The sequence below is a fragment of the Stenella coeruleoalba genome (assembly GCF_951394435.1).
Source record: "Stenella coeruleoalba genome assembly, chromosome: 12".
Classification (NCBI taxonomy): Eukaryota; Metazoa; Chordata; class Mammalia; order Artiodactyla; family Delphinidae; genus Stenella; species Stenella coeruleoalba.
This window is the reverse complement of record NC_137158.1, coordinates 18,154,162-18,168,485: the sequence shown is the minus strand read 5'-3', so window position 1 is coordinate 18,168,485 and position 14,324 is coordinate 18,154,162. Positions and strand designations below refer to the sequence as shown.

Genomic DNA, 14,324 nt, shown 5'->3' with positions numbered 1-14,324 from the left:
GTTCATAAACACTTTTCCTATTCAGTCGCAAATATTTGATTGTTATATTTATGGCCATATGAATAGTGTTAGAAAAATATCGAACTATTTCATTGCTACTAACTTTTGAACATAGGATGGGATTTTTAAAAGAAGAGAGGAGAAAGGGCAGTATAAACAGGAAATGGTGGGAATTAAAGCAAGAAAACAAGAATGCTTATGATTCTTTAGGGAATCAGGGTGGCAGGGATGGAGGGCTCATCCTAGGAAATTCCACAAATAATAAATTCTTGTTTTAATTGTAGGAAATGTGATATTTTTCCCCCCAAGGCTAGGGAACTAGAAGAATGGCAGTATTGTTACTTATTGATGTGAAAAGAAGGATAATGCAGTTTCTGTTTATCGTTACTTCTGTATTCTTTTTCATTTTAATGTGTTTCCTTTCATTTTCCTTTCACTTGAATACCTCCTTATGTAATTCTAGGCAGAAAATGTGATCTTGTGTTTCTAATTAGTAAGAAAAACTATATGTGAGACAAAATCATTATATCACTCTAATTTTAATATAAAATCTTTGTAAGTGGGATAATACAAAATTCTTTTTAAAAATAGTCAACTATGGGAGCAAAAAGTAATTTAGTTTTTCTCTTGAAGTCTAAATTTGGCAAGATTAATATTCTTCAGTTTGAACAAAAATCTTTGAAAGATTTTAGCCAGCCCTTTTATGATGGTTTTATTTTCAGAAGGCTAAATTTTATATGGATTATCTATTGGGATGTCTGTTTGTGTTGCAAATACCTAAGGCTTAATAATGCTGTTATTTATTGTTGGAAAGCTTATACTGTTTTTATATTTGTTTAGTCATAGCTCTGTTTTATTTAGCAATTTTGCTTCATTGTAAGATGAAATTTTGACAGACTTATAGCTGTTTAAGTAAATTTATAATTAATGAGATTATCCATAGGAAAATCATTAATGGAAAGAATTCTAACATCTTATGAAAACAGATTTAAGTCTAATGCTTACAGCAACCCTCTGTGAACCTTTCTGAAACGAGAACAGTAATGCCTATCGTATGTGAAAGTACTTTATGAATTATAGAATGTTACATAGATAAAGCTGTTATGCTTAAGCTCTGATTGTGTGGCTTTGATTTAACAAGGCCTATACAAGATACTTTAGTCCTTATATTCAGTTCTGTTTGCCAGTGACATCATTTTCAAAGATAGGGCTTATAGTTGCTGCTTCTTACTTAACAATTAAAAAATAACTGGTTCTACATGATTTTTGCATTTCTTTGAACGTGTCAAAACACTTTAGCTGATCCCTAGACACCAGGATGATTTTTGAGCACCAGTTTATCATTATCTGTTATGCTATAATTTATTGTCCTAGAAGGCCTCTAATCTCCAGCCCTGACTGACTGAAGGACCTTTCAAGGAATTTAACCAAGGGGATTTGCATAGAACATAGACTTTTCCCATTTATTTTATAGTCATTTTAGTTTAGATTCTCATCATCTCCTAACAGGTTTATCCCAACAGCTTTCTAGTTATCTCCTTGGCTTCATTTTTCTTCTGGCTGGAGTCCTTTACTTCATCCTGGAGATTCTCTTATTTTTTTGGATGTCATAGGTCAGGTATCCAGCAGGATTCAAGTCATAGAACTTCATTAAAACTAAGAACCTAATAAGTACCCATTTTCATTTCATTTTGTATTTCAGTACCCACATCTGGAAGGAAGAAGTTATTAGTAATTCGAAAGAATAAAGAATTTTTTTAAGAGAAACTCTGCTTTTATTCTGTCCCATATTTAAAATCCTTTGGCTTTCTGCTTCAGTTATTTATTCTCTAATTACTTTTTTTTTTTTTTACAAACAACTATGTTCCAGGTGTTTTGCTGGACACTGAGATACAAAGATGAAAGAAACAGAGTCCTGTACCTTGAGAGACTAGTCTAGCAGTTAAGACAGACGTGTGTGTGTGAAGTTTTAGAACAGTAATTGAAGTGCTTTGAAAAGAGGAAAGGTGATATTTGAACCAGTCCTTAAAGAATGAGAAGACATTTTTAATGGACTGTATTCTACACTACAGTGTATAGAAAATACACTGTATTCTGAGTGAAAAAGGCCTGGATTTGAGTTCTGTCCTTACCATTTTCCCAATTTGCGAGTCAGGCAAATTGTCGAATATTCTTTGAGTATTAGTTTCCTAATCAGTATAACGGAAATAATGCATGCTTTCTTCATGGAGTATTAGAAAGATTAAATGAGATAATGTATATGAAAATACTCTCAGTGAATTTGCCCACTCACATCATTTCATTTTAACTTATTTCCCTCCTAATCTCTTAATCCAATCATTCAGTTTATTGAAGAGAACAACCTACCTTTACTTAAGCCAACAAAATCTTTTACTGTTCCATGTATTTGTATGACCAAAACCGTATCTCAATGCCACTCCTCTCAGCTTTAATGTCATTTCCTCAGTGAAGCCAACAGTTTATACCCTCCTCCATATTGTTAATTTCTCCTGTGAATCCATAGTACTTGGTACATATTGGTATAAATATTAATTATATACTCTCACATTGCTTTGTCATTCTTAAATACCTTTTAAAATCGCTTTTACTGTTAAATACCTTTTAAAATCACTTTTACCGGAGTTTTTTTAGTGGAGGGGACTGAGTTTCAATCAGCCTGATTTTCAGTACCATAGTGCTGAAACAAACCCAATAAATGTGCATAAATGAATCAGGAAGTCAGTATTTTAGGCCCTGCTTGTTCACTTGCCGTTTGACTTTCTGTTGTTAAAACCCAGCTAGACCTAAATTTGCTTATTGCTGAAAAGAGGGCATTGGATTAATCTAAGTAATTTCTAGGTATCTTTCTAAGCATAGAATTCCACATTTAGGTCATGCTCTGTAGCTCCTTTGTTAATTTTTCTCCTTACAGGAATGCTTCTTACCCCCCCTCATTCTATAGCCCTTTTATTGTCTTCTCCATGGTTTTTACAGTTCTTATAGTCAGTCAGAAGACCTTTAAGTTTGTTTTCTTAAATTCTTTTCTGTTGTGTTATGTCATTTTATTGTTTCCTGATCTAGTTTGTGAGTTCTTAGAAGGCAGATTGTGTCTTAAGTTTCTGTCCTATCAGCCACATGTAACTCATGAAGTTAGAACACACCCTCTCACCATATACAAAAATAAACTCAAAATGGTTTAAAGACTTTAAGACATGACAATAAAACCTCCTAGAAGAGAACATAGGCAAAACATTCTCTGACATAAATTGTACCAGTGTTTTCTTAGGTCAGTCTCCCAAGGCAATAGAAATAAAAACAAAAATAAACAAATGGGACCTAATCAAACTTACAAGCTTTTGCATAGCACAGGAAACCATTAAAAAAAAAAAAAAGACAGCCCACAGAGTGGGAAAAAATATTTGCAAACTATGAGACTGACAGGGCTTAATTTCCAAAATATACAAACAGCTCATACAACTCAACAACAAAACGACCTATCCAAAAATGGGCAGAAGACCTAAATAGACATTTCTCCAAAAAAGACATACAGATGGCCAATCGGTACATGAAAAGATGCTCAACATCACTAATTATTAGGGATATGCAAATCAAAACTACAATGAGGTACCACCCTACACCAGTCAGAATGGCCATCATTAAAAGGTCTACAGATAAATGCTGGAGAGGATGTGGGGAAAAAAAGGGACCCTACTACACTGTGGGTAGGAATGTAAACTGGTGCAGCCACTGTGGAAAACAGTATGGACGTTCCTCAGAAAACTAAAAATAGAATTACATATGATCCAGCAATCCCACTCCTGGGCATATATCCAGACAAAACTATAATTCAGAAAGATACATGCACCCTCTAGTTTCATAGCAGTACTACTGTTCACAATGGCCAGCAACCTAAATGTCCATTGACAGATGAATGGATAAAGATGTGGAATACATAAACAATGGACAATTAGCCATAAAAAATGAAATAATGCCATTTACAACAACATGGATGGACCTAGAGATGATCATACCAAGTGAAGTAAGCCCGAAAGACAAATACCGTATGATATCACTTATATGTGGACTCTAAATTATGACACAAATCTATGACACTGACATAGAGAACAGACTGGTGGTTGCCAAGGGGGAGGGGGTTGGGGAAAGGATGGAGTGGGAGGTTGGGTTTAGCAGATGTAAGCTATTGTAATATGGAATGGATAAACAACAAGCTCCTACAGTATAGCCCAGGGAACTATATTCAATGTCCTATGATAAACCATAATGGAAAAGAATATTTTAAAAAAAGGAAAATCAACTATACTTCAATAAAATAATTTTCTGTCCTATCTATAATCCTTAGAGTGTCAGAGTATTTACTGTATTTTTCTTTTTTCTTTTTTTTTTTTTTTTTGCGGTACGCGGGTCTCTCACTGCCGTGGCCTCTCCCGTTGTGGAGCACAGGCTCCGGACGCGCAGGCTCAGTGGCCATGGCTCACGGGCCCAGCCGCTCCGCAGTAGGTGGGATCTTCCCGGACCGGGGCACGAACCCGTGTCCCCTGCATCGGCAGGCGGACTCTCAACCACTGCGCCACCAGGGAAGCCCTGTATTTTTCTTGCTTACAAAATTTAGACTATATATTATAGTCACAAAATTTGGCTGCTAATTATCTTGTTTCTGTATATTTTGAAGCTCAGTGCTAATTTGTCACTCTTATTCATAAATGTTACCAATATAAAACATTCTTCACAAAGTTGTCTGTATTTCCTAACATATGTTTGATTACAGTAAATTGGCTATATGAATATTATTAGAAAAAATAGACCATATTTTTTTGGGGGGGAATATAGTTGATTTACAGTGTTGTGTTAGTTTCAGGTGTACAGCAAAGTGAATCAGTTATACATATATCTACTCTTTCTTAGATTCTTTTCCCATATAGGCCATTACAGAGTACTGAGTAGAGTTCCCTGTGCTATACAGTAGGTCCTTATTAATTATCTATTTTCTATATAGTAGTGTGTACATGTCAATCCCAGTCTCCCAATTTATTCCTCTGCCACCCCGTTTCCTCCTTGGTAACCGTAAGTCTGTTTTCTACATCTGTGTCTCTATTTCTGAAAAACAGACCATTTCTTGCAAGATCTTTCCCCATGGTATTTTATACACAAGATTTTATAACTACCTACAAATTTTTTTGTTGTTCTTTACTTACAATTTCACAGGTAAGTCTGATTGCATATATTAATTTGTCTTCTGAGTCAGGGCCTTGCAATTCCTCCTCTGTATTTCTATTAATAAGCAATTTTACTAATGGTACTAGAAGCTTTAATCTTCAGTTTTTGTTTTGAAGATGTTCTACTCACGGTTCCCCAGGACCAGAAGGCAACAATAGGTGTACCACTTCTAGATAGGTAACCATAGGGGTACCACTTCTAGATAGTCCCAAGTAAGGTTAATTGATTAGCTTTGGGACCTCAAAGCTAGACTGCTTTTTAGCACTGAGAGAGAATATTAAGAAATTGGGAATAGTGGAATGTCTTATCTGAATACTTTCTGCTCCACAGTTTGAGCTACCTTTCTGTTTACTTATATAGCTTAGCTCCATTCCAGTTTTTGGTGTTTCCAAAGTTTTCTCTACAGCACCAATCCAAAGAAAATATTAGTTCTCCTTGTTTCTGTTTGTCACTTTGTCATTCTGTAAGTTGAATGCAAAAGCTTCCAGGTCCCCTTATATTATAGGTCACAAGGAAAAAACGTAACACTGTTAAAGAGTATTTCAGAGGAGATTTTGTGTGCAAAATTTGGCAAGATGAATGAAAACTCATAATTCCTGTTCTTTCAGTCCCTGGCTGTGTTCTTCATTGCCTGCTCCTTCCGTGCTAGCGCCAGTCACTTTTGCATCTATTGTAGAAGAAGAGCTACAGCAGGAAGCAGCTCTTATCAGAAGTCGAGAAAAACCCTTGGCTTTGATTCAGGTAAATAACATGCTTATTTGGGTTTAATTTAGGGTAAGAACTATACTACATTTCATTCTTAGGTCTTAAGAAAATTCTCTTTGTTTGCTTTGCAGAGGTGCATGTATTTATCACATTAAAATGTGAGTGCAATGTAAAACAAAACTGAAGCATTCAGCAAGTATTAATTGAAGGTATTCAGGATAATTAATTTACAACTAATAAATTGTGCTAAAGCTAATATTTTTAGCACTGGTGATGCTTTGGACTGTTTTTGAAAGTGACCAGTAGAGAACTTGGCATTATCTAGCTCTACACCTGGATTCTGTATCAGTAAGAGTTCTTAGGTTGTAAGCCACAGACACCAAGTCAGGCTAACTTAAGGAGAAGAGAACTTTCTTGAGAGACACTGAGATTCCACAGACTTAGCTGAAAACCAGATAGCCAGGCTTAGGAAACAGACAAGACTCACAGTTGTCCTAAAGAGCTTAAAGAACTAGACTTATACAACAACAGAAAGTATCTCACAGGATGAGCAATTGGAATGAATGGATTCCAACAGCCATCTTCAGTTTCTTTTTCCTTGCTCTAGATTAAAATCAAGGGAAGGTGGGTATCTGATTATTCTAACTCAGGCCTCAACCCTTCTCCTTTCGAAGGGGATAACAGGATACCTATTCCACTGTTTTGTATGCACAGAAAGTGGTAGTTCCACAAAAGGAAATCGGAAAGCTAATAGGATCCTGCTCAGTTTATAATTGAAGGAGTAAAGCAACTTCTCTTTCTTCCTTCCTCCTTTCAGATTGAGGAGCGTGCGATACAAGATTTATTGGTTTTCTATGAAGCATTTGGCAACCCTGATGAGTTTGTCATTGTTGAAAGGACACCGCAGGGACCACTGGCAGTACCTATGTGGAATAAGCATGGATGCTAGTTCACCATGGAGTTGAGATACGATTTTCATAAGTTGTGACTGTTATAAATAAATGCTATGGGAAAAGAGTTCTTACAAGTTTGGTAACAGATCATTCTAGATAGAATAAGAAAGGATTTAATTTCTTTACTGAACTTTAAGCATATACTGTTTGTATGATTAAAATGAAATCCCTCAGAATTGTGATTTTAGTAACCTTTTGTGTAAAAATGTGTGAGAGGAAAAACTTATTTAAATAGAACTATTTTTCTGAATAGTCTTAAAAGGAAAACATGAGTGATTGAAGTGTAAAATTTAAGAGTGATGCATTAAAAATAACTTTCCATTTGAGAATTTGGGATAAATAATTTAGAAGATTTTTGCCAAATATCATGTTTTTTTTTAGTGTGACATTGATGAGCTTTAAGTAGGAGTGTCAGCCATTACTTTTGATCCATTAATGGCCAAAATTTTGCGTTTGCTATAGTAGTTATGCCTCCATTCTTGTGTCTTTTTCATCAGGCTTTGAACGTTCTGGCCTGATTTTTAAAGCCTGAGCTGCTTGAATGCCATTTTATTTCGGTTTCAACAGCACATTCTCCATTTTGCATTGAACTGTGGAGTATGGTGGAAAGGAAATAAGAATACTATTCTGAGCAGCTTAGTCTAAAATAATAGTTTCTTACAAGATTTGGAGTCATTGTGGGGATTGTTTTTGGATGGGGAGAGGAGGCCTTATTGTGACAGAATCCATTTCTGAAAGTGTTACAGTTTTCTAAAATAAATGCTTATTATACATATAAGAATTGAATAGTTTGGAAGAAGGTTGGTTTACAGTTACCTTTACAATGTTACATAATCAGAAATTCTCTGAGCCTGGATTATATGAATAGACATAAACATTGTTTTCTTTACAGTATGCTGTTTGGGTTGTTTTTGAGTGGTTAAATTAAAAAAAAAAAGTTAAATCTGTGCTTCAGCACCTAGACAAATTGGGAAAGTTAATGTTTCTGAGAAATAATAAGGCAAGGGGAACATACAGGCAAATCACTGCTATAATTAGGTTGATGAAAATATGGCTGAAATTAACTCAACACTTGAGCTTTAGCTCCACCCAGAGCAGCAAACTTGTAAGCAAATGTGCAATAAAAAATAATCTTGATCCATGTCACTGTTACTGTGTGTTTGATATCTTATACTATATTGACATCTATTATAGGAGGAATTAATAATGATTCCTAATATCATATATTGTAGCCAGTATTTGTTGAAGTTGATGCTGTATCCATTCCTTAACTACTTAAAAAAGGGCAGTTTTCCTAAAGTGCACCTGTATGTTTGAGTAAATTGAGAAGCAATGTATTTTATAATGTTTTATGGATGTTGCTGTAAAGAGATTTTCTGAAGTAACTGATTTATTTCATTTGAACCTTTGATTCTTCCATACTTCTTGGCATCTTTAAAGATGCCATGAAGTGATGATTTTCGTGTACTCCATGCTGCCTCGGAAGCACCCTAAGGGCCTTTGGTGAGTGGGATGTGAAGGAGGGGCCAGGGTTGACCAGTCTCTGGGGTTTTAGGTCTTCACAAACCTCATTCAGAGCAATTGCACTTTACGACCTGTTTTATATAGTGGGGTATTCGTTTGGGAGAAAAAAGTTCTTTTGCTAGTAAAATGAAAGGTGGTAAGCACTGCTATAAACTACATGAAGATAGCAACCTGATACACTGTGACCAAAAAGCCCAGGAAAGTGATGGGTTTTTTCCTTAACATTATTCTGCCTACAATAATTAACTCATCTTTAATCCCATGACTTTAAGAAAGTCTTAAGACTCTAGAAATGGGCAATTTAAGGGATCAGTGGGATGAAGAGGTTTTTAAGATTGCATAGAACTCCTTAGCCTAGAAAGGTGTTGATTGGATGGGGAATTGGGATTGGGGGTAGAGGTGTCAGAGCAGAATATGCGTAACATTTGCAAAATCAAGACCAGTCAGGTAAAGTCGTATTTGTTGACAAAATACTAGGATTCAGGACTTCTCGTAAAGTCTAAACAGGTGGCTTTTAAAATAAATTGTAGACAGTCTTTATAGAGGAACAACAACAGATAGTCAGTTGAAAAAGGTATTGCTAGTTAATATCTTGGTTGGTTCTGTACTCTTTTGGAGGCTGGGTTGTATTTTTTAGTTCATGATGAGGGGGTTGATAGCTGATTCATAAAACTTTATTTTTTTGGCTGCGTTGGGTCTTCATTGCTGTGCGCCGGCTTTCTCTAGTTGTGGCAAGCAGGGGCTACTGTTCATTGTGGTGCACGGGCTTCTTATTGAGGTGGCTTCTCTTGTTATGGAGCACAGGCTTCAGTAGTTGTGGCACGTGGGCTCAGTAGTCGTGGCTTGTGGGCTCTAGAGCGCAGGCTCAGTAGTTGTGGCGCACAGGCTTAGTTGCTCTGCTGAGTGTGGGATTTTCCCGGACCAGGGATTGAACCCATGTCCCCTGCATTGGCTGGCAGATTCTTATGAATCAGGACTGCACCAGCAGGGAAGTCCTGATTCATAAAATTTTAGATCTGAAGAAACCTTGTAGATTAACCCTGTATATTCACTTTATTATATAAATTGAAGAGCATGAACTCCAGAGAAAGTGACTAATGAGATTGAAATCTTCTGTCTTTTCAGTCTGGTCCACCTACAACTACACCAGACTGCCTCTTAGAAATTACTAATTGTCTGTAGCATTTAGCCAAGACTAAGAAAATATTAAAAAGCACTTAGTAAAAATACATATAACCCAGAAGCTTCCAGAATTATCAATTTAAGAACTATTTTCAGAAGAAACTGCAGCAGCCTCCCACCAGGGAACTGGGGACAAGTGATCCAAGATATTCATGGTAATGTTGATGTATATCTTTTTTGCTTGAGGTGATGTTCAATCGTGTAGGATGCCAAAACAACCTGGTCTTTCCTATACACATGACCATCAAACTATATTTTAGACCCTATATATATTTCATTTCCTTGTATGTCTCTACTTGGCTGCTTGGCTATTTGTGTCAAAACTGAATTCTTGCCTTTTCCAAACTCTCTGATCTTTTTATTTCCTTATCTCTTAGTCTGTCATTCTCCTAAGTCATTAAGGTTAAACTTTTGGTTTCTTTGTCTCTTTCCCCATTTTGTCCCCACATTTATTGTCCAACTCCTGTCAGTTCTGTCTCTGCAATATCTTTTATCTAATTTTTTTCATTTCATTCACATTACGACTACTGTTTTAGGTCCTGAAGTTTTTCTGAAAGTTCTCAAACTTTTTGGTGTCAGGATCCCTTTAACTGATTAAAATTATTGAGGACCCCAAAGAGCTTTTGTTTATATTCATTACATATCTATCATATATAATGTACTGCAGATTAGAATAAACTTTAAAATTTAGTTCATTTAAAAATAAGCCAACACATACTAACAAAATTTTTAATGAAAATGTAACTGTTTTACAAAACAAAATTAGAAGAGTGAGCTTGTTTTATATTTTTATATATATGAAAATATGTAACTCAGTATTTCAGGTTTAGGCCTTTACTGTCTGGTTTAATAGAGGACTCCTACATTCTCATATCTGTTTCCACATTTAGTCTGTTGTGAAAACAAATGTCATAGTGTCTGGAAACTTGAAAGACTGAGATTGCAAAAGGCAGGTAACATGTTATGAAAATAGTTTTGACCTCACCAACTCCTGAAAGGTCGAGAAAGTGGTCTACTTAACTGCTTAAGTCCCTTAATTGCTGAGTCCCTTAACTGCCACCCCATTTTCTGTTTCCTGGTCCAAGACATTAAATTCTTCAACTCTCAAACTAATACCCCCAAAGCATATCTTCCTGCTCTGAAAACTTAAGTTACTCCCTCTACACTTTAAGTTCATATTTCCTCAGCTTGGGCTTCCAGTGATTTCTTTTTTTTTAATCTATACACATAGTGGTGGAGCCAAACCTGACCTGATGTGTCTCCCAAATAGGCTTCAAGCTTTGCTCATGTAGATCTCTACCTAAATCTTTCTTTCTCTTCACCTATTGAAATTCTACCCATCCATGATAAAGGCAGCCCCAATTTTATTTTCCTTATAAACTTCGTTTTTTCCTTCTCATACCTCCTCAGAAGTAAACCAAAATAAAGTATTAGTATACATGGATCAATTATGTTCCCATTTCCTCTCAACACTTTATATCTTTTAGGGAACTTGTCAAATTCTGCCATTATTTTTGTTTTTCTGTTTGTCTTTTACTTTTACTTATAGTTTGAAGGCATAGGCTAGGCACTTTTTTCTTTCTTGTGTTTAAATCTTCAAAATCTTGAACCGTAACACAAGACAAAAAGGTTTACTTCAGTGATTTACCAGTAAGTCAAGCTATGGACCATTAACAGCCTCTTGGAAAGAGGTGCTGGATTTGATTCGCTGGTATTTCATGGAGGATTTCTGTTTCTATAATTCATGATATTGGTCTGTGGTTTTTCTTTTGCTCTCTTTTTCTAGCTTTAGAATTAGTTTAATAATGGCCTTATGGAGTGATTTAAGAAGTAGTCCCTTTTCCTCTGTGTTCTGGATGTTGATAAATGATTGGTATTATTTAAATATTTGATAGAATGAACCAGTGAAGCCATCTGGTTATGGACTTTTCTTTGTGGAACGGTTTTAAATTATTAATTCAGTTTCTTTCTCTTTACATGTTATATGTAAGTCTATTGAGATTTTCTGTCTTCTTGAGTCAGTTTCAGTAATTTGTGTGTCTAGGAATTTTTCCAGTTCTTCTAAATTGTCTAGTTTGTTGGCATAAAGTTGTTCATAGCATTTACTTCTAATCCTTTTAATTCGTGCAGAGTTGGTGGTGAGGTCCCCCCTTTCATTCTTGATATTGGTAGTCCATTTCTCTTTTTTTCTTTGATCATATCAATTTTATTCTGTTCAAAGAACCAACGTTGTGGATCCTTCTGATCTTTCCCTAGTTTGCCTGCATCTCCCTTGTTTCAACCCTGATCTTTATTATTTCCTTTTTTTTTTTTTTTTTTTTTTTTTTTTTGCGGTACGAGGGCCTCTCACTGTTGTGGCCTCTCCTGTTGTGGAGCACAGGCTCCGGACACGCAGGCTCAGCGGCCATGGCTCACGGGCCCAGCCACTCCGCGGCATGTGGGATCCTCCCGTATTGAGGCACGAACCCATGTCCCCTGCATCGGCAGGCGGACTCTCAACCACTGCGCCATCAGGGAAGCCCTATTATTTCCTTTTTTCCTGCTTGCTTTAGCTTTAATTTGCTGTTCTTTTTCTAGCTGTTTAAGCTTAGATTATTGATTTAAGGTCTTTCTTCTTTCCAAAACATAGGCATTTAAAGCTGTACATTTGCTGGTAAGCACTGCTTTAGCTGCATTACATAAATTTGTATATGTTGTGTTTTCATTTTCATTCAGTTCAAAATACTTTCTAATTTCCTCTTGATTTCTTCTTTGAACCATGGATTATCTAAAAAGTATATTGTTTAATTTCAAAATATTTGTGAATTTCCCCCAATATCCTTTTGTTGTTGATTTCTAATTTAATTTTGTTAAATTTGGAATACTTATTTTTTACTGTTTCAGTCCTTTAAATTTGAGACATGTCTTATCATCTAACATATGAAAGTTCCATTGTATTCATGAGAAGAGTATGACTGAATTGACATCAACCTCTTATGAAACGGTAGCTTACGGGACTCTGTTTACTATGTTGCAGACATAAATTTGTTGTCTAAATAAAGGACAAGAATAGATGCTGAAGAAGCAAAGGAGTGGACTGTGCTGGATATATTCTGTTTGCACCTCAGATCCATTCTCTGTTCTTCTCCCCTCTACTATGTCTTGTGGAGTTGAACTCTAGGACTTTACCAGTCAGCTTATTTACCAGCCAGGGTCAGGCAACCTCTGGCTTCTGGTTACATTAGCCGGTTTGGAACACTAGCAGAATACTGGCATATTGACGGGAGGAAAGATAAAGCTTTTTTTTTTTTCTGCCCTTTACCTCCATGGTGTTGCTATGGGCCACACATCTCACAGGCTCCTATCAGGTAGCTCACTCTCCACACAGCACTTTTCTCTCCAGATTCTGTTTCCCTTCACCCATTCAGTTCTAGGAATGGCAAAAGATCTCCCATTATTTCTAGCTCAGGTTACTGCAGTATTCATTGTAGTTTCCCTATATCCTGCCCACATTATAAAGAGTCCTTCAGTAATTTACCCAAGTTGAGAGTGCTGTTTCCTGCTAGGACTCTAATTGATTAGAGATCATCCGAGTAATGGAGAAAAGTAAGAGAATGCAGAGGTTTTGATTCAAAGATATTCCATTTAGAAACTTGGCAGTGAACAGGTAGATGCACGAGACACAGAAATGATAGATGGGTCACTTGTTTTGTGTTTTAAAAATGGAAGTCTATGCATCAAGAAAGCAGAAGGTGAGAAGTCGATGCATAGAGAAAGAGATTGGAGGTGCTGGGAATAGAGTAAATAATTGCAGAATGGGGATGAAGATGGAATCAAGAGTGCAAAGTGAAACTTGTGGGAAAGGAGAGAAGTACTACATGTTTCTCCTAAACTGCAGGGAAGAAACTGAGGATAATCATTGATCAGTGGTTCTCAGTTTGGTCTCCACATTAGCAACCAACATCACTGGGAACTTGAGAGAAATACAAATTACAGGGCTCCACTCCAGTTCTATGGAATCCAAAATGTGTAGAGTGGATCCCCACAATCAGAGTTTTAGCAAGGCCTCCAGGTGATTCTGACGCATGCCACGTTACTCTGATACTAAAACCAGGCAAAGATGCCAGAGAAAAAGAGAAACTACAGGCCAATATCCCCGATGAACAAAAAATCCTCAACAAAATATTATCAAAGTGAACTCAGCGATACATTAAAAGGCTAATACACCATGATGAAGTGGAATTTAACTTCAGGAATGCAAGGGTGATTCAATATCTGCAAATGAAAATGAAGGATAGAAATCATATCATCTCAATAGATGGAGAAAAAGCATTCGACAAAATCCAACATTCATTTGTGATGACTCTTAACAAAGTGGGTTTAGAGGGAATAAAGGCCACATATGACAAGCTCAGAGCCAACATCATACTCAGTGGTTGAAAGCTAAGAGCTTTTCCTCCAAGATCAGGAACAAAACAAGAATGCCAACTCTCACCACTTTTATTCAGCATAGTATTGGAAGCCCTAGAGCAATTAGGCTAAATAAATATATAAAAGGCATCCAAATTGCAAAGGAAAAAAGTAAAACTTCACTATTTGCAGGTAACACATTATTTACAGAAAACCCTGAAGACTCCACCAAAAAACTTAGAATAAATGAATTCAGTAAAGTTGCAGTATACAAATCAACATGTAAAAATCTGTTGTGAATCTATACCTTAATAAAGAACTATGAGAAAGAGGAAT

The 14,324-nt window shown here is 36.2% G+C and overlaps 1 protein-coding gene across 1 annotated transcript in view; it reads left to right on the top strand.

Moving 5' to 3' along the window:
- The window catches only part of IBTK (inhibitor of Bruton tyrosine kinase), an 88,640-nt gene extending 74,643 nt beyond the window's left edge, over positions 1 to 13,997 (top strand). The window contains exons 26-28 of the mRNA XM_079939201.1: positions 5,352 to 5,408; positions 5,844 to 5,976; positions 6,758 to 13,997. Coding sequence (XP_079795327.1) covers positions 5,352 to 5,408; positions 5,844 to 5,976; positions 6,758 to 6,889 — 322 coding nt within the window. The 3' untranslated portion in view covers positions 6,890 to 13,997. The remainder of the gene's footprint in view (positions 1 to 5,351; positions 5,409 to 5,843; positions 5,977 to 6,757) is intronic.
- Positions 13,998 to 14,324: the final 327 nt, after the last annotated feature.